At 46.0% G+C, this 16,812-nt stretch overlaps 7 protein-coding genes across 7 annotated transcripts; 4 read left to right on the forward strand and 3 right to left on the reverse strand.

Annotated features, from left to right (window-relative positions):
* Positions 1-243: 243 nt before the first annotated feature.
* On the forward strand, positions 244-2,248 carry N7509_004665 (acyclic terpene utilization AtuA family protein; the record flags this gene model as incomplete). The annotated part of the gene is made up of 5 exons (XM_056629302.1): positions 244-670; positions 736-1,219; positions 1,285-1,532; positions 1,559-2,041; positions 2,103-2,248. 5 exons carry the CDS (start codon positions 244-246, stop codon positions 2,246-2,248), a joined length of 1,788 nt encoding a protein of 595 aa, XP_056488604.1.
* Positions 2,249-3,088: 840 nt separating this feature from the next.
* On the reverse strand, positions 3,089-4,872 carry N7509_004666 (uncharacterized protein; the record flags this gene model as incomplete). The annotated part of the gene is made up of 7 exons (XM_056629303.1): positions 3,089-3,307; positions 3,368-3,735; positions 3,785-4,050; positions 4,105-4,190; positions 4,248-4,307; positions 4,361-4,455; positions 4,521-4,872. The coding sequence occupies 7 exons, from the start codon at positions 4,870-4,872 to the stop codon at positions 3,089-3,091; spliced, it is 1,446 nt and encodes a 481-aa protein (XP_056488605.1).
* Positions 4,873-5,891: 1,019 nt separating this feature from the next.
* Positions 5,892-7,873, reverse strand: N7509_004667 (uncharacterized protein; the record flags this gene model as incomplete). The annotated part of the gene is made up of 10 exons (XM_056629304.1): positions 5,892-6,215; positions 6,277-6,605; positions 6,665-6,983; positions 7,036-7,167; positions 7,221-7,250; positions 7,305-7,319; positions 7,372-7,578; positions 7,635-7,695; positions 7,748-7,764; positions 7,817-7,873. 10 exons carry the CDS (start codon positions 7,871-7,873, stop codon positions 5,892-5,894), a joined length of 1,491 nt encoding a protein of 496 aa, XP_056488606.1.
* A 595-nt stretch (positions 7,874-8,468) lies between these two features.
* On the forward strand, positions 8,469-10,423 carry N7509_004668 (flavin-containing monooxygenase; the record flags this gene model as incomplete). Its single annotated transcript, XM_056629305.1, has 6 exons — positions 8,469-8,564; positions 8,631-8,689; positions 8,745-8,839; positions 8,904-9,524; positions 9,587-9,884; positions 9,940-10,423. The coding sequence occupies 6 exons, from the start codon at positions 8,469-8,471 to the stop codon at positions 10,421-10,423; spliced, it is 1,653 nt and encodes a 550-aa protein (XP_056488607.1).
* An 824-nt stretch (positions 10,424-11,247) lies between these two features.
* N7509_004669 (SDR family NAD(P)-dependent oxidoreductase) lies at positions 11,248-12,428 on the forward strand (the record flags this gene model as incomplete). The annotated part of the gene is made up of 5 exons (XM_056629306.1): positions 11,248-11,470; positions 11,523-11,664; positions 11,719-11,796; positions 11,866-11,947; positions 12,006-12,428. The coding sequence occupies 5 exons, from the start codon at positions 11,248-11,250 to the stop codon at positions 12,426-12,428; spliced, it is 948 nt and encodes a 315-aa protein (XP_056488608.1).
* Positions 12,429-13,438: 1,010 nt separating this feature from the next.
* Positions 13,439-14,490, reverse strand: N7509_004670 (uncharacterized protein; the record flags this gene model as incomplete). Its single annotated transcript, XM_056629307.1, has 4 exons — positions 13,439-13,508; positions 13,558-13,602; positions 13,655-13,706; positions 13,761-14,490. The coding sequence occupies 4 exons, from the start codon at positions 14,488-14,490 to the stop codon at positions 13,439-13,441; spliced, it is 897 nt and encodes a 298-aa protein (XP_056488609.1).
* A 725-nt stretch (positions 14,491-15,215) lies between these two features.
* N7509_004671 (NAD-dependent succinate-semialdehyde dehydrogenase) lies at positions 15,216-16,746 on the forward strand (the record flags this gene model as incomplete). Its single annotated transcript, XM_056629308.1, has 2 exons — positions 15,216-15,507; positions 15,557-16,746. The coding sequence occupies 2 exons, from the start codon at positions 15,216-15,218 to the stop codon at positions 16,744-16,746; spliced, it is 1,482 nt and encodes a 493-aa protein (XP_056488610.1).
* Positions 16,747-16,812: the final 66 nt, after the last annotated feature.

Consider the following 16,812-nt stretch of genomic DNA (forward strand, 5'->3'; position numbering starts at 1 on the left):
GAGAATCCGGGGGTTTAACCCGACCCGGGCAAATACACAATCCGGAATTCGCATCTTCAACGCGCAAAGCATCGAGATCATGTGTCCAATTTTCATCGGCCCTCGGAGCTGGTCAAATGCCAACCGAAATCCGACCGGTTCATTCGACTTGCGGGGTACACCCATTTAAGTAGGCCACATAATGTGTCAATCATTCCCCGATCATTATACTCAAGAATTTGTGGAAATTCTTATAAATCAACGATGACTATGCTCAATTCCAATACCCTACGCATCGCGTCTGCGTCCGGATCCGTGACAGACCGCCGTCATGGACTCGCGGAGCTGGCTCACAACGAAGATATTCAGTTCATCGTTGGTGATTGGATGTCCGAGTACAATATGACTACCCGTGGCGGAGCAAAGGTCAAGGGAAACATGGAATCGTCGGAGTTCGAAACTTCCTTCATGGAGTCTATTGAGCCCGCGCTCCAAGATCTCGCTGCACGGAAGATCAAGGTTGCTGTGAATGCAGGGGCCAGTGACACAAAGAAACTTCACGATGTCTTGCTTGCTGATATTCAGAAGAAAGGCTTGGATCTCAAGGTAGCCTGGATCGAAGGCGACGAGGTTTCTGATTTATTTCAAGAGGCCGTTCGGGCCGGGGATGAATTTGTCAATCTTACAACCGGTTAGACCCTGTTTCCATCTCCTACAAAATGGTATTTGAATGTCCGTTAACGTCATTTGCAACAGGTCAAAGGTTAAAGGATTGGGATTTTGACCCTATTTACGCGCAATGCTACCTCGGAGCTTGGGGCATCGTTGAAGCTCTCAAGCAGGGAGCCGATATTGTCCTTTGTGGAAGAGTCACCGACGCCTCTCCCACAATTGCTTGCGCTGCTTACCACTACGGGTGGGATCGACAGGACTTCAACCAGCTTGCCCATGCTTATGTAGCGGGTCACTTTATTGAATGCTCCACTTACGTCACGGGAGGGAACTTCTCGGGCTTTAAATCTCTCCCTGGGCTTGGAATTGATATTGGTTTTCCAATTGTCGAGATCAGTGCTGCCGGCGATTTTGTGGTGGGGCTACAAAAAGGCAAGGATGGAATGGTCACAGAGAATACATGCAAAGCTCAGCTCCTATACGAGATCCAGGGTCCGATGTACTACAACCCAGATGTTGTGGCCATCTTGGATGATATTGTCATTAAACAAATCGGCCCGAATCGAGTGTCAGTTTTCTTTCTCGTCACATTCTCCCATATTCAAATCGACTAACTTACAATCAAACCCTCAGGCACATCGGCAATGTAAAAAGCTTGCAGCCACCTCCAACCACTAAGATTGGAATCACAGCCCTTGGTGGTTTTCAGGCCGAGGTCCACTTTTTTCTCTGCGGACTAGACATTCAGGAGAAAGCCTCCCTCCTGGAAAGACAGGTCCGGAACCTCCTTGACGAGTCAAAATACCACACCCTCATATTCCGAACAAGCGGATCTTGTGAGACCGATCCTTCCAGTCAAGATGCAGCCACCGTGGACGTGCGTATTTTGCCCAATCTCGATCTGAAGATGCCCTGGCAGTCGCCAATTTCGTTCGCCCTTGCACAGACACGATTATGCAGAGCTATCCCGGGGCCACCTTTGCTGTTGATGCTCGTCAAGCTGCCCCGAAGCCGTACTATGAATACTTCGTGTCTATCTTCCCTCAAGACCGTATGAGGCACATTTGCCACACCCCTTTCAACGGAAATAGTATTTCAATCGACCCACCACGAGACACTGTGCCATTTGTCCTTGATCAAGCAACATATGACACGAAGGCCCCCTTTGATTTGGGAGTATTTGGCCCCACCACTCGTGCCCCTCTAGGGTATGTGGTGCATGCTCGATCCGGTGATAAGGGATCCGATGCCAATGTCGGCTTTTTCGTTCGGCACGAGGACGAATGGAATTGGCTGCGTTCTTTGTTAAGTACCGACAAAATTCGACTGTTACTTGGAAAGGACTATGTTGGCAACCAAATCTTCCGCTTTGAACTGCCAAATATATGGGGTAAGTTTGGCAATATTTACCTGGTCATTGAATCTCAAGATCCTAACTTGTTATTTTATAGCTGTTCACTTCCTATTGAAAGATCACTTGGACCGTGGAGTGGCGTCGAGCTCTACTTATGATGTCCTAGGTAAGAATGTAGCGGAGTATTTGCGATCTAAATGGGTGGATATCCCGACTCAGTTTCTGGCTCGTGGAAGGATTTAGAATGTACATTGAACGTTATGCATTCAGCTGTTGAACCTGAAAAATTAGTCTTCATCTGTTTTGACGAACGCCAAATTATATTCAAGAACTATGTAAATAGGAAATGGTAGGACCTTAGCAGATGCGAGTTCACACCTAGGAGAAAACTTGAATTTGATATAGTTTCAAGCTACATAAAGTTAGTTAACAGTGGTAAGGTGCGATGTCTCAGGCATACAGAGTACTGTGTCTTTGAAAAATGGTAGGTTTAATCAAACAGTCCATCCAAATCAAATCCGGGTATCTAATTTTACAGTCCAGGAATATGTGGAGATCATATGCCCATATTTCCCCTGTTAATTTGCAAAATTAAATGAACACTGTGCATTTCACAATCTTGATTTGTCTTCATATCTTAGTATACTTCAAATGTCAACGAATGGGAGGATGCTCAGATAGCCACGAAGATCAAGATACGATGTAGTGATATCGGGTAAAGAAAGTTAGTCGTGCTTTGATGAAAGTAAAAATTTGAGGAGAGTAAGAAGGAGAGACGAAAGCTAGATATAGGTAGGCAGTGGATGCCTAAATGCATGTCATCCGCGTTAGGTATCAACAATGGTAACAATCTAGTTTGTTACGAAGAAGAGTAAACTGATGCTGCTATCTACAACGAAAATTTGAAAAAGAAAATTAGGTTCTTTTACTTGGAAATTCGATTGAGAGTTCAAAACCTTCTAAGTTCTCTCGATCTGGGTAGCTTCACCTTCCAGTTTCTGTTGTGTATCAATTGATACCCCAGAGTTATCATGCATCTCATTGAAGTGACCCCTGTGTTTGAAAAAGAGATAATCAATCTCTTCAAGTGTCTTTCCGGCAGTCTATCAAGAGAGAATGGTCAGGAACGTGCTCTCGTGAACGTGGATACGAAGAATCTAGCGGTGGAAAGTTCAGGGCACCACGAACCTCTGGTATGAAGAAATACACGAATGGAATACTCAAAGCAATAAAAACACAGAACAAAATGTATATTTTCCATCCGGTGTTAGCGATAGCGGGAGGCGTCATTTGGGCGATCACCTGGAAATACAACTCATAAATACTGAATCACGAGTTATATGGGTGGAGGCACTTACAAACGTGAATAGCCATTCCGAGAAACATCCTACGGCGGCACCTTACATGTCGAAGGTTTAGCGGCGTGATTTCCGGGGCATATAACCAAGGCACCGAGTTCCAACTCATTCCAAAGGACACCTCATAGATGATGAGCGCACCAAGAGCTAGCCGGGAGGATGCGGTTGTTTTTACTGCAATGCCCACGGTGAACAAAGTCATGGCCAGCAAGAGCATTGTTGATCCAAGCATCAGCACTTTACGCCGACCGAGTCGGTCCATCAGAAATATGGGTGGAAATGTCCCGAACCAGAAGGAAATCTGAATGAAGCCAGCAACTAGGCTGCTCATCTCGCGAGTCAAGCCAACATTGCTTTCCAGGACGATGGTTACTATGAATGTCAGCTCTTGATAACTGTCAAGAAAATCTCTGGATCTCACCGTAGAAGGCTATGACGTTGATTCCGGTGAACTGCTGGAAGAATTGAAGTAGGAAACATAGCGCTAGGCGGCGGGGGTTTTTGATTTCGCTTTTTTCGAGGAAAATACCCCTGAATGTCGGGGCCTTGTGATTGTTGTGCTCTAAAGCAAGAGCCTCCTCCATTTCAGCCACAACAGTTTGGACATTCGGATGGTCTATTGGCAAGGCAAATAGTCTCGAAAGTTCATCAATGGCCTCTTTCTGACGACCGTGGGAGTAAAGCCATCTGTAATAATTAGCCAAAATCACATTGGCAAACGTGAATCATGATTTGACTCACCGCGGGGACTCCGGAAGGATAGGCATAGTGATAATAGTGAGCAAGGCAAAAAAATTCTGAAAAGCAAGCGGGAAACGCCAAACAACCTATTTAAATGGTTAAAAGCTCTGTATTCCGAGTCATAAGAGGAGCAACGATCATACCCCACCGGTTTGCGAACGAATCATTCCGTAGTCCAACCAATAAGCCACCACAGTTCCAAACTGTGCATGGTTAGTAACTGGAGAGAATATGTGAGATTTTCCAATGATCTTACAATCACAATTGACATCTGTATGGCAAGCGATCGTCCACGCTTAGTGCTTCTAGATGTTTCGGAAATGTAAACCGGGACTGTGGACGTATTCATGCCTTGTGTTGTCCATTGAAATTTTAGCCATTACAGCTAGCAAGCATGACCGAAAATTTATACATACCGTTTCCAATTCCAGAAATGATGCGACCCGCTATGAGCTGACCAGGGCCATATGTGCTCGCCTGAATAGTACCACCGATAACCATGACGGCACATCCCAGGATAATAGCATTCTTCCGACCGAGGCGATTTCCGAAGAAAGCCGAGATCACACATCCACAGAGACAGCCAATGTTGAAAAGGGCCACTATTGTGCCTAGGTATCCCGAGCTGGGGTTGCCAATCGCAGACAAAAATCCCGGGTACGAGACAAGACCGCCCAGAACACCCTGGTCATATCCAAAGAGCAGATAAGCGCTGCCAGCGCTCACTGCAATGGCTGTTTGTAATGATCGGCCTTCAAGTTTGAGCATAATGGCGAGGTATTGAACGACCTGCTCTACCATCACGCTGTTGGACTTTATATCCCATATTCATGTCGGGATATCACTCCCGGGAAATCCAATCATGGCTGTTGAATGCGGGGAAAGATGACCTAGGGAAATTTAATTTTTCCTGTGAGCCCCCGGATTCTCTGTAATTAGATCACCGATATGTCCACAAAACCGAGGTCGTCCATATTTCATGGTTTGGACAGGGGCTGAAACTGACACAAAGTACCTGACTCATGCAGGCGAAGCTTGAATAGCGCCAAACTTAAAATAATGGGGAATTATTATCCAGTAACCTTTCCCCACACAAATTTCCGGCCGGCAGAATAACTCGTGGATACCCATACAAATTACCCGAGAGAGTCGTAAGGTAAGACAAAAAAAACAATGCAGATCCTACGTAGCACTTGGGGCGTCGTTGTCTTCAGCTCGGAGATGCGGAGCTTCCAGGCTGTTGAGGAAAACCTACGGAGTACACATTGTGCTTCCGGATATGAATTAGACCAGTAACCTCTGATGTTGAAATTTTAACAGACCTCAGCATCTTTAGAGAGGTGATGCATGTGATGTATGACTAGATATCTAGGAGGAATGATACCGGCAAAATTCGGAATACTGGTAGGGATTTAGCGATAGAGAAGCGTACAAGAAACACCATAAATGATCCTAATAGTATTTTATAAGGGATTTTAGCAATGAATGATGGTTTTTGAGATATTAAACTGTAATTCATCGCCTGAATTACGTGTAGATACTGTGCGGCTGGCTTATAAAATGCGTTATTACTAGTCAACGAAAAGAGATGTTTTCAAAATCTGAGTAGTAGAAGAGCCTTGAAACTTTGACAAAGGGAAACATTATACTACCATGGTAGTATTTGTTTGATGTATTGTCAGTATATAGCTGATTGGAACCTAGTAGTCCTTCACGCACTGGAGTATACTATCCAATACTAGTACTACTAGTATCAATCTTGAATTTGAGCTGGATTCCTTCAAGCTTCACACATCGACGCTCTCTTGGTGGATGAAGTTTATCTCCTTCAATTTGTGCTGCTGATGTTGGTAATATGAATTGCTACCGAGAGCATCACCCCTCTTCTCAAAAAGCAGATCAATTTCTTCAAGCGTCTTTCCAGTCGTCTCAGGACACATGAACCAGACGAAAGGTATGGCCACGGCACAGGAAGCAAGACACCAAATCCATAATTTCCACCCAACGTTATTGAGCCCGATTCCTCCAGCAAACACGGTGATGAAACAAAAGAGCCATTCCCCAAACGCACCAGCCGCAGCCCCAACGTGGCGAAACTGGAGCGGGGCAATCTTGTAGATCATTAGCAGTGAGCATCCTATTGTCGTAAACAAATATTGTGAGAATACTTACCTCGGGGCCATACAGCCAACAAACACCAATCCACCCGTACCCAAAAATTAAGTTATAAACAACGATGGCTGCAACTGCTGTCCATTGCTTTGCCAATGTGGGATGTGGAGATCCGATCATGCCGATGAAAACCGCGAGGCAAATTCCGAGGCCACAAGCAGAGTATATCATTATCTTCCTTCGTCCAAACCTTTCAATTGTACTCGGAAGAAGGAACGATCTGATCGCGAAAATAGTGTTCATGACAGCAGCGAGAAGCTGGGAAATTGTCGAGGAAAGGCCAATTTGTGAAAAGATAGTCACACTGTAGTAAACGGCAATGTTGATTCCTATAACATTTCAGTAAAGGGTGAGCCATAGTTAACTAGCTGATGATGAGGTAGCTTACCCATCATCTGTTGGAGTGACAAGATCAAGAAGGAAATTCGAATACGACGCCCAACTCGCAAGTTCGATCGATCCCAAATTAAATCGAGAACATTTATGGACTTTGTCTCCTCTGCCTCGTGCTCAAGAGAGGAGAGAATTGACTGCCGCATTGCCTGGACCGCAGGACTAGAGACCGGTTGGTCATGAAGGCGGGCAAGAATTGCATCCGCTTCCTCAAGACGACCACGAGCATAGTACCACCGAGGGGTGTCTGGGAGCAAAAACATGGTCACTCCAGAGATAGCGGCAAGGAGGGCTTGAAAGCCGAGAGGGAAACGCTGTCGCGGTCAATAACTTTTGCACCCCACCTTAGCAGGATCATTTACTTACCCAAGATAGCTGATTATCGAGGCGAGTAAAGCCGAAGTCTACCCAGTAGGCAAATGCACAGCCGCTGACAAGGAACACGCATTGTAATGCCACCTCTGGGCCACGTTCCTTCTCGGTGAGACTCATTTCAGCCTGCAGGAAGGATTAGGACATCCTGGTAAAGGGAGACTTGAGGAATACTCTACCATGTATGTTGGTACTGCGCATGAGATAAACTGAAAACGTGCATTGTTAGCTCAAAAAACCCATCAGCTGAGCACGATACAAACCCCGATTCCAAATCCCTAATGCAACTGTCAGTGGCTTTGTTCCTTTTTGATCGGGAGTTAAATATACACAAAGAACTCTTCCTGCTATTATCTGGCCCACGGACCAAGACGACGCTTGGAGACTCCCACCAATGACTACCAGAATGTCACCTAGGACAACGCAACCCCGTCTACCCAAAGGCATACCGAGCCATGAGACAGCAAGAGCACACACGGCGGCGGCTAATGTATAGCTTGATGCCACCATTGGAATGATATAAGACCCCGTTGGGTTCTGTAAGCAGTAAGTTCACGACCGTTTAACAAGACGACACTAAGCTAAGGACATACCCCGAGAGCTTCACGGAAAGGGGCCGTGTCTTGAACCCCACCCAGAACGCCAGCATCGTATCTGCGTTTCTGAGCAATTTGAACCCAGTAAATGTGAGTCGTTTCATACATACCCGTACAACCCGAATGCCTGATTAATGATAAGCCTGGGTACGAGACTATGGGTCAATAGATCCACTTACCAAGCAACAGGAGAAGCGCATGACACGATACAGTGTCTGTCCTTTGATACTCTTCATCGTTGCGGTATTCTAGATAAGCTATTTTTGACCTTAGCTAGAGGTAACGTGAGGAGATCGAAAGCGAAGCTGAACTCGTAACCTCGGAATATATGTAGAAACCTTGGAAGCTTATAGAGACGAGTTTGCTCATCGCTAGATCCAGGCTGGAATCGATCCGGGGTAAGCGAGGGGTAGATCCCCCAGATTTACCATCAGGTAAAGCTAAATTGAAGGCTCAATCAGTTCCAGCAAATATTCCACTGATACGCGACTTGCATTGTGGGTTGAGAATTTCAGGATCCTCTGTCCAATGGAACTTCCCGCTCCGGATTTACAATCCCGTGGGATAGAACGGTCTCCTTTGCCGAACCCACACTCTCCTTCGTATCTCCCGGTCTGGAGAATTGAGAATTAGTATTCGGAAATGTGGTTTCCACTTTCTACTTTCCACTTTCCACGGGAACTTTCTCTTCTTCTCTGTCGGCTTTTTCTCTCGGCTCTCGGTCCAGGGAATCGGCTATGAAGGTAAATATTCAAATCCGGGTCGCCAACAAGTTCTTAATACTTCACAAAACCTGAAATTTTCGATCCAAAAGTCTCTGTTAACATCAGCATGGACAGCCCAGAAGTTATTGTCATAGGGGCCGGACCTTCAGGCATTGCCCTTGCGCATACCTTGAAACACAAACTAGGGTTCAGCGACTTCACAGTGAGTCAATAGCATATTTCTTTTTATAAGGAAAGTCCTCATGGGTTAATTTTTCATGAATACTAGTTTTACGACAAGCTCGATGGACCCGGAGGCACGTGGCGATTGAACACATACCCAGGAGTGTACGTTGAATGATGTTCAAGTTGAGTGGCTGAGCTGATGACAAATTCACAACAGGGGATGCGATGTACCCACGCTTCTCTACTCCTTCTCGTTCAACCAGAATCCAAACTGGTCAAAGGAATTATGCGAGGGGCCCGAAATACTGGACTGTGAGTGTTACTGACCTTAATTCTGTATATTCAATCCGCGTGCTGATAACAGTGTTCTGCACAGACATGGAAGCAACAGTGGACAAATTTGATCTTCGAAAGCACATGCAGTTTGGCGTTGAATGTGTTTCCGCATCCTGGAATGAAGAGGGGCATTGGGAAGTTAGACTTCGTGATACTGCGACCGATATCGAATTTACCAGGACCGCTGCCGTCTTCATATCTGCAGTTGGTGGAATATCCAAGCCAAGAGATGTTAAGTTCAACGGCATGGAGAAATTCACCGGCGAAGTATTCCATACCGCACGTTGGAACCATCAGTATGATTACCGCGGGAAACGTCTCGCGGTGATTGGAAACGGATGCAGTGCAGCACAGGTGGTTCCAGCCATCTCAAAAGATGCCGGCTTCGTGAAGCAGTACGCTCGAAGTGCGCAATGGTACCACGAGCGACCCAATCGAAACTTCACTGGTTTTGAAAAATGGTGCCTGGGCAACATCCCCCTTTGGGAGCGCTGGCTTCGCTTGCGACTCTTTCTGGCCAGCGATAGCCTCGTAGCCACCTACCTACCTGGTCCTGCAGCCGAGAAGCTTCGTGCAAAGACCGAGCGCGGCGCACGCAAGTACATCTATGACACTGCACCTAAGAAGTATCACAAAACTCTTGTCCCGGATTTTCCTTTGGGTAAGCTCCGTTATTACTATGCGTTTGACAAGGTTACATCGATGCTGACACTATAACTATAGGCTGTAAGCGACGCATCTTTGACCCTAATTACCTCGAAAGCCTCGGTCGCACCAACGTCGAGCTGGCTGCTGTGGGGATTGATCACATTGATGAAACAAGTGTCACTGGTACCGATGGTGTTAGAACTGAGTTCGATGCGATTGTTTTGGCAACTGGGTTCGATGTCCAGCAATTCATTGTTCCAATGGAAGTATACGGGAAAGGCGGCAAAAGCCTACAGAAACAATGGCTAGAGTCCCGCGGTGCGCAGGCATATATGGGGGTCTACGTGCACAACTTCCCAAACCTCGGTATACTGTACTGTATATCCTCATTCCTATACTCCTGCATTCCAACTCACAATTTTGTACAGTTTCGGCCCCAATACTTTCCCTGCACATAACTCGGTGCTTTTCGCTTCTGAAGTCCAGGTCGAATATCTGGCGCGGACCTTGATTGCACCGATCATTGATCGTCGAATCACCTCGCTGGAGGTTAAACCCACGGCCGAATACCAATGGGTCAACAAGCTGCAGTCTGAGCTCAAGGGAACTGTTTTTGAAGCCGGGTGTTCGAATTGGTATATGAACAAACATGGACGTAATTCAGCGTCGTGGCCGGGTTACGCGTCGACATATTGGAAGGAAGCCCTTATTCCTCACTTTGGCGTTTTCAAAGAGTCATATGGGTCGCGGTTGTGGTTCTTCAATACTATCTGGCGATGGATCCGAACTACCAATAAGGAGACCTATGGAGTTCTGCTCCTAGCCTTGGCTGGTGTAGTATCGCATCAGAATGTCGGCTTTTCTCGCGAATTACCACGCTTGTTTCATAATATTGTTTCGAAGATTGGTTGAAGCAACTTTGCTTACTTGAGAATGTCGACATGTTAGATTTAGATGTCTACACCTGCACTTCGTCTGCAATTTGCCTCACTGAGAGGTATGAATTTTAAATTTGAAACTTGAAACTGCATTCTCATATATGGAAAAGTTACGAAGGGTGGAGGTTGTAGATTAAATCAATCGAATACTTGACACAAAATTATTCTGTACCAGAAGGAATTCTCCCTCTCGCTGCCATATTCTCATTCTCCTCCGAGGGAGAAACTTGAATCAAAGATCGTCCATCCCAAGCTAAAGACTTCATAATTGATTGTGTAGGTATATGCCCTTTCTCATTTATCCAACACATGGCCAACTCGAATTTAGGATACTTGCACGGTTTTGCTTAAGGAATGGATTGTTTTGTCAATTCATCTGAGGCGACAAATAAATGAAGAATATGCAGGCTTACGCACTGCTTCAAAAATCTACTAGGCATAGAATCCGACCCGCCGAAGTCATAGGCGCGGAATTGGCGAAACCCGTGGAACTGTAAACCCGTAGTCGTCAACCGCAATCATGGTTCCACCTGAGCATACAATATGTTGACCAAAGATCCAAAAAGGTATACATGCTTACATGGATTCCGTGGAATTTCAGTTCAAAATTCCCCACTGGCAAATATGCGCCCCGGATTTCGTAATGGTTGAAACTGCGTTGTGGGGAAAGCAGAGGGATCCCTTAAGCTCCAGTTGAAGCTTGAGAAGGGTGCACCCAGAAATTAGCGACAGATTTCCAAGGTTGCTGGCCTTCACATCTCATCGACTCATCACTAAATTTTGCAAACAATGAACAAAATGATGACCCTTCATCTTGCGTTGAAACCATCGAGGGTCATATCTCCTTCGCGTATATGGCTAGGTGCCACACGTTTCAACGTTCAAGGCTGCAAAGGCTTTGGGACAACCCACATACAGAGGTCCGGCAAGATTCCATTCCAGCATACAGAGCTGTCGACCAAAGCTCGGAAGTTAGTAGAGTCCAAAATTTCACTAGATGGGAAAGTCACCGTTATCACAGGTATGTAACGCCCCATGCCCTTTAAAGTAACGCCCCTGCTAATTATTGCAAGGCGGTTCAAGAGGAATCGGATTGGAATTAGCCAAAACAGCGGCAGCGCTGGGTAGTGATATCGCCATCCTTGATGTTCGGGAACCAGACGAAAGTATCGCGCAATTGCAGGAAGCCTATGGCTCACGATTTGTCTTTCACCAGTAAGCAGATTGTATCGATGGTATTGGCACCGAATCTGATTATCTCAAATTTAGGATGGATGTCACCTCGATGGATGGCATGGAAGCTGCTTTTGATAAAGTCGTCCAAAAGTTAGGAAAGATAAATAATTGGTGAGCCTAGCATAGGAAATCGAGATTGGCTTCCGGTATCCAGAATACTGATACGTCCGCTCACATTAGCGTTACATGTGCCGGTATTGCCCTTGATAAGCCGTTTCTAGAGCATACCTGGGATGAATCACGCCGCATTCTTGACATCAATGTACGTCTACTTTAAAACGTTGATGAGATTACTATCTATCTGCTGACATCTGAACCAGATTCTTGGGTCATTCTTCTCAGCCCAATTAGCCGCCAGACAAATGATCAAACAAGGTGACGGGGGGTCCATAGTAATGATCGCTTCTATTGCTGCTCACTGTGCCATTCCTGCCCAGCGAGTATCAATTTACGGTGCCTCGAAAGGTGCAATCAAGCTTCTAGGAAAAACACTTGCAGTTGAAATGGCCCCATTTAACGTGCGTGTCAATACTATATCCCCGGGATTTATTGAGACCAAAATGTCGGCCCAATTTGAAGACATTCAGGAAGTGTTCCGGAGTGTACCTCCTATGAGACGCATTGGCCAAGCCGAGGATTTGGCGCTTGCAACAGCTTATCTTCTGGGTAACGGAGCGTCTTATACGACCGGGGCAGATATTGCAGTGACTGGTGGACTGCACAATGGCCGCATTGAACTTTAAATTTCCTTTAAACTTCCAAAACTTCAAGTTTCAAGGTTTGAAAGTTTCATGTTGTTTTTTTTTCAATGCAAACCTGCCCAGGTGTCTGCTTTGGACCGTGAAAATTCCCATGTTTAGGATTTTCAGACATAGAGCACAGTCACAATTCAATCCAACTGAACTCGAGTCTCTATTAACATGGTGCAATCTATCTTAGAAACGTAAGTTATGCAGGCGTTCTCTCCATCTGAAAGAAGGGCTTGCCAAACGCCATGGTCAGTGTTAATAAAACACGCGTAAGACGCGTGTAAAGCGCGTCAAAGCGCGTCGCAAAAAAGTAAAACAAACCATGCAAAGCCAAGAAAGCTCCAATAAACCACGCACCGCTCAGCCTTGCAACCAAATCCCCCCTCCGGTTCAACCCCTTCGGAAGCGACGGTCGCGAAGCCACCCATCATAGGGGACAGGTTTGTAACTTTTACATATGGTTTAACCTTGGATCCCCCGAGGATTTATTGAGAAAGAACCTTGGAATATATTAGAATTCAACCAGAAATTAATTAGAGTATCTATCTAATATGGCCGAAGATCTAAAGACCATACCAATGGTCGATAATATCTAGTCGGGGGCGAAATGAAACCCAGACTGGATATTGACGCAGACAAGGTACGCGTACACTAAATGACTATTTGCAATGCACCCTCGTTGATTCACATTATACAGGGCAGATCAAATCAGTTTCGCCATTTTCAAGTTTTTCTCTTTGGTTGTTTCTCAATTACCAATCCATGAATCTTTAGCAACTCCAGGCCTAATGCAGTTAGTTGAGGACACGCCTTATACTAGTAAGCATTTTGTTTCGACATTTATGTATTGATTAATGGTGGGTCAGGCCAAGATGTAAAAAAACCAGAGATAATAGTAGCAAAGTGGGCAACCTAATTCCGAGCGGATTCATAGGCACTCAACTGGATTGAAGAAATTCATGTTTGTCGCGATGTCTATACCTAAGCGTGCTCAAGGATTAAGCCTAGCTATGTCCGCCAGCTTCAACTTCAAAGATAATCTTTTGACTCCGCATTTGGCAGAAATCGTCGTATCTGTCTGAATGTCAGAATATCATTTTGACTTAGCGACGATCTCACTTACGCTTGAACCGCGCCCGAAAGAGGACGAATATCCTGAGTCATGAAGCTAAACCCCTGTCAGTTTTCTAATCCTAAAATCACAGATAAGTAACACATACTCCAAAGAATCCTGTTTTCTTGCAAAGGTATCCATAGCTTCACCGAAAATGCCTAAATTTCGTCAGTGAGAGCCACAGTGGTGAGATGAAATAAGGGTAGAAATACTTCTGACAGGGCATCTTCCCATTTGTAAGCTCAAGTTCTTTCCATAGGCCTCGTTTCCAGTCCATGGTATTTCCTGATTGTGAACCCCGACACTTGAGATACGACCCCAAGGTCGCAGTAGATCAAAGCCCATTCGCAAGGCGCTGCTATGCCCGACAACTTCGATGACAATGTCTGCACCTCGACCATTTGTAAGTTCCATTACTCTCTGGTGTAGTCCCCTTTCATTCAGTTCAAAATTAAACGGCTCCGCCCCCAATTTCTCTGCAGCTGATAACCGTGATGGCACACTATCAATCGCAATTAGGTTCTTTGGTTGGTATTCAATAGCACTCAAAATTGCGCACAGCCCAACAGGGCCACATCCGAAGACTAGTACTGTGCTTTTGCGAATGTCTTCCTGACTGAGGTCGTTGAAAGCATTCCCAGCAGCGAAATAGCCAGTAGGAAAAATGTCTGCCATCAAGACCAACTTTTTTTCGTCAATAGAAGCAGGTGCTCGAAACAAAGTTGAGTCAGCTAGTGGAATACGGACGTATTCAGCTTGCCCGCCGTCGAGTACCGTAGTACCATATAGTTTGCATTCGGCGCATCTGGAGGAGAAGCCGTGCTCGCAGTAGAAGCACGATCCACAACTGACAGTGAATGGGGATACCACCCGATCGCCCTGGTTGAATTGCTTCACCTGAGATCCAACTTTGACAACTTCGCCGGTGAACTCATGGCCCATGATAAATTCTGTTCCGGAAGGCTGGGACCCGCGAAAGACATGTAGCTCACTTTGATATTGTTAGCGATATTCCCACCCCTTACAAATTCTTGAAATCAATATTTTACCTGCCACATAGAGCCGTATATCGCACTTTCACGATCACATCCGTTGGAAATTGGATCTGGGCAGTGGCCTAGTCTCCAACGCGACCACCATTGGGCCTTTGAACACTACAGCCTGCATCATGAGATTGTATCACGTATGTCGTTTTGTTGAACTTGAAGAAATCGGACTTTTTTTTGGTGGAATAAATGTTCTCAAGGAGCTCATTAAAAAATAGTAAAGTATGATTCTTAAATTCGATCATCTGTTAAACTCAGTAGTCATTGCAAGTGTGGCGATTAGCAGAACCCGTGGCCGTTCATTCACGGGAATGGCTGCAGTTTCGTCGGGGCGCGGAAAAAGCCTCTGGCCCTCGCATAACCAAGTAGCAGGTTCCGCATATTATTTTGAGTTTCCATTCAACCTCCACATTGAGCCGGTGTAAATCCGACAAGGCGACTCGGAATTCGCCATCTTTGTGGTTGAACCTCGGCCGGAGTGAGTTAATCCCGGTTACCCGATTCGGATACAGGTTCAGGCTTTAGCGAATGATCCAGATTAAACGCATATCTAATGCTATAACAAATTCATTTTCAGGCCTATTTGTGCTAACTGTATGATGAAATATCTCAATCACCACAATGGATACCTCATCGCTTCCCGTTGCATTGGAAACCCCATCTCTCTTTGACAACCGAGGATTTATCGCAGGAAAATGGAGACACGCGTCCTCCAACAAGACATTTCCAGTCCTCGAACCTTCCACTGGCCGGACTCTAGCCCAGTGTGCGGACTTTTCCACACAAGACTTTGTTGAGGCTATTGAGACCGCCGATGCAGAATTCAAACAATTCTTTTCCACGACGACGGCAAAGCAGAGAGGAACATTTCTTCGCAAATGGAACGACCTCATTCTAGAGAACTCTCAAGACAGTTAGTAAATATCCTGCTGCCGTATGTCTTCAATACTAAAAATAAATAGTCGCAAAGATTCTCTCTTTGGAAAATGGTAAGACATTGGCGGAAGCAAAGGGAGAGGTCATATATGCCGCATCCTTCGTATCCTGGTTCGCCGAAGAGGCAACGCGATCATATGGCGATGTCATCCCATCTTCATATCCCAATAACACCGTCATGACATTCAAAGAGCCAGTCGGCGTTTGCGGTATCATCACACCTTGGAATTTTCCAGCTGCAATGATAACCCGCAAGATTGCACCGGCCTTTGCAGCAGGCTGCTCGGTGGTGATCAAACCACCAAGTGAGACCCCTTTTACTGCGATTGCTTTGGTCAAGCTTGCCCTTCTGGGCGGGGTTCCACCCGGGGTTGTAAACATTGTTCCGACTAAGGACAGACAAGCATCTTTGCAACTAGCTACGCATCCAAGGGTTAGAAAGCTTAGCTTCACTGGCTCGACGAACGTTGGGAAGATGCTCACCAAGCTTGCTGCCGATACAATGAAGAGAATCAGCATGGAGCTGGGTGGAAATGCCCCGTTCATTGTGTTTCAGGATGCAGACCTCGATAAAGCGGTGGAAGGAGCCCTGATTTGCAAGTTTCGCTCATCTGGACAGACTTGCGTCTGTGCGAATCGACTGTTCGTGCACGAGAGTGTACTGGAGGAATTCACGGATAGAATGATCAAACGAGTCAAGTCGTTCCAATTGGGACGTGGGATTGATGAAGGTGTCACCCACGGCCCCCTTGTCAACGCTGCTGCTGTGGAGAAGGTTAAAAGCCATGTCCAAGATGCTCTCGACAAGGGAGGCCGTCTTCGATATGGCGGCGCCGTTCCAGTTGATCGCTCTTCCGGGTACTTCTTTGAACCAACCATTATCACTGGAGCCCATAAAGACATGCATGTTGCAAATGATGAAACATTTGGTCCTCTCGCTGCCATATTCTCATTCTCCTCCGAAGACGAGGTTGTCTCCCTGGCAAACGACACCGAATTCGGGCTTGCTGGTTACTTCTTTAGTAACGACATCAACCGCATTTTTCGCGTTTCCCGGCGAATTGAGTGCGGGATGATTGGCGTCAACACTGGACTGATAAGTGCAGCCGAGGCTCCATTCGGAGGTGTTAAAGAGAGTGGTGTTGGGCGAGAAGGCAGCAAGTATGGACTCGCTGAGTATCAGAACATCAAGTCTGTGACCATAGGAGGTGTTTAGAATTTAGCAGTAGTCAGGGAGTCTTGAAGCTTCCACAGATCCCAGTTGAGGCAATGATAAATTCAA

Source organism: Penicillium cosmopolitanum, assembly GCF_028827165.1.
Source record: "Penicillium cosmopolitanum strain IBT 29677 chromosome Unknown utg000006l:49.0-5199605.0:1.0-5204138.0, whole genome shotgun sequence".
NCBI lineage: Eukaryota > Fungi > Ascomycota > Eurotiomycetes > Eurotiales > Aspergillaceae > Penicillium > Penicillium cosmopolitanum.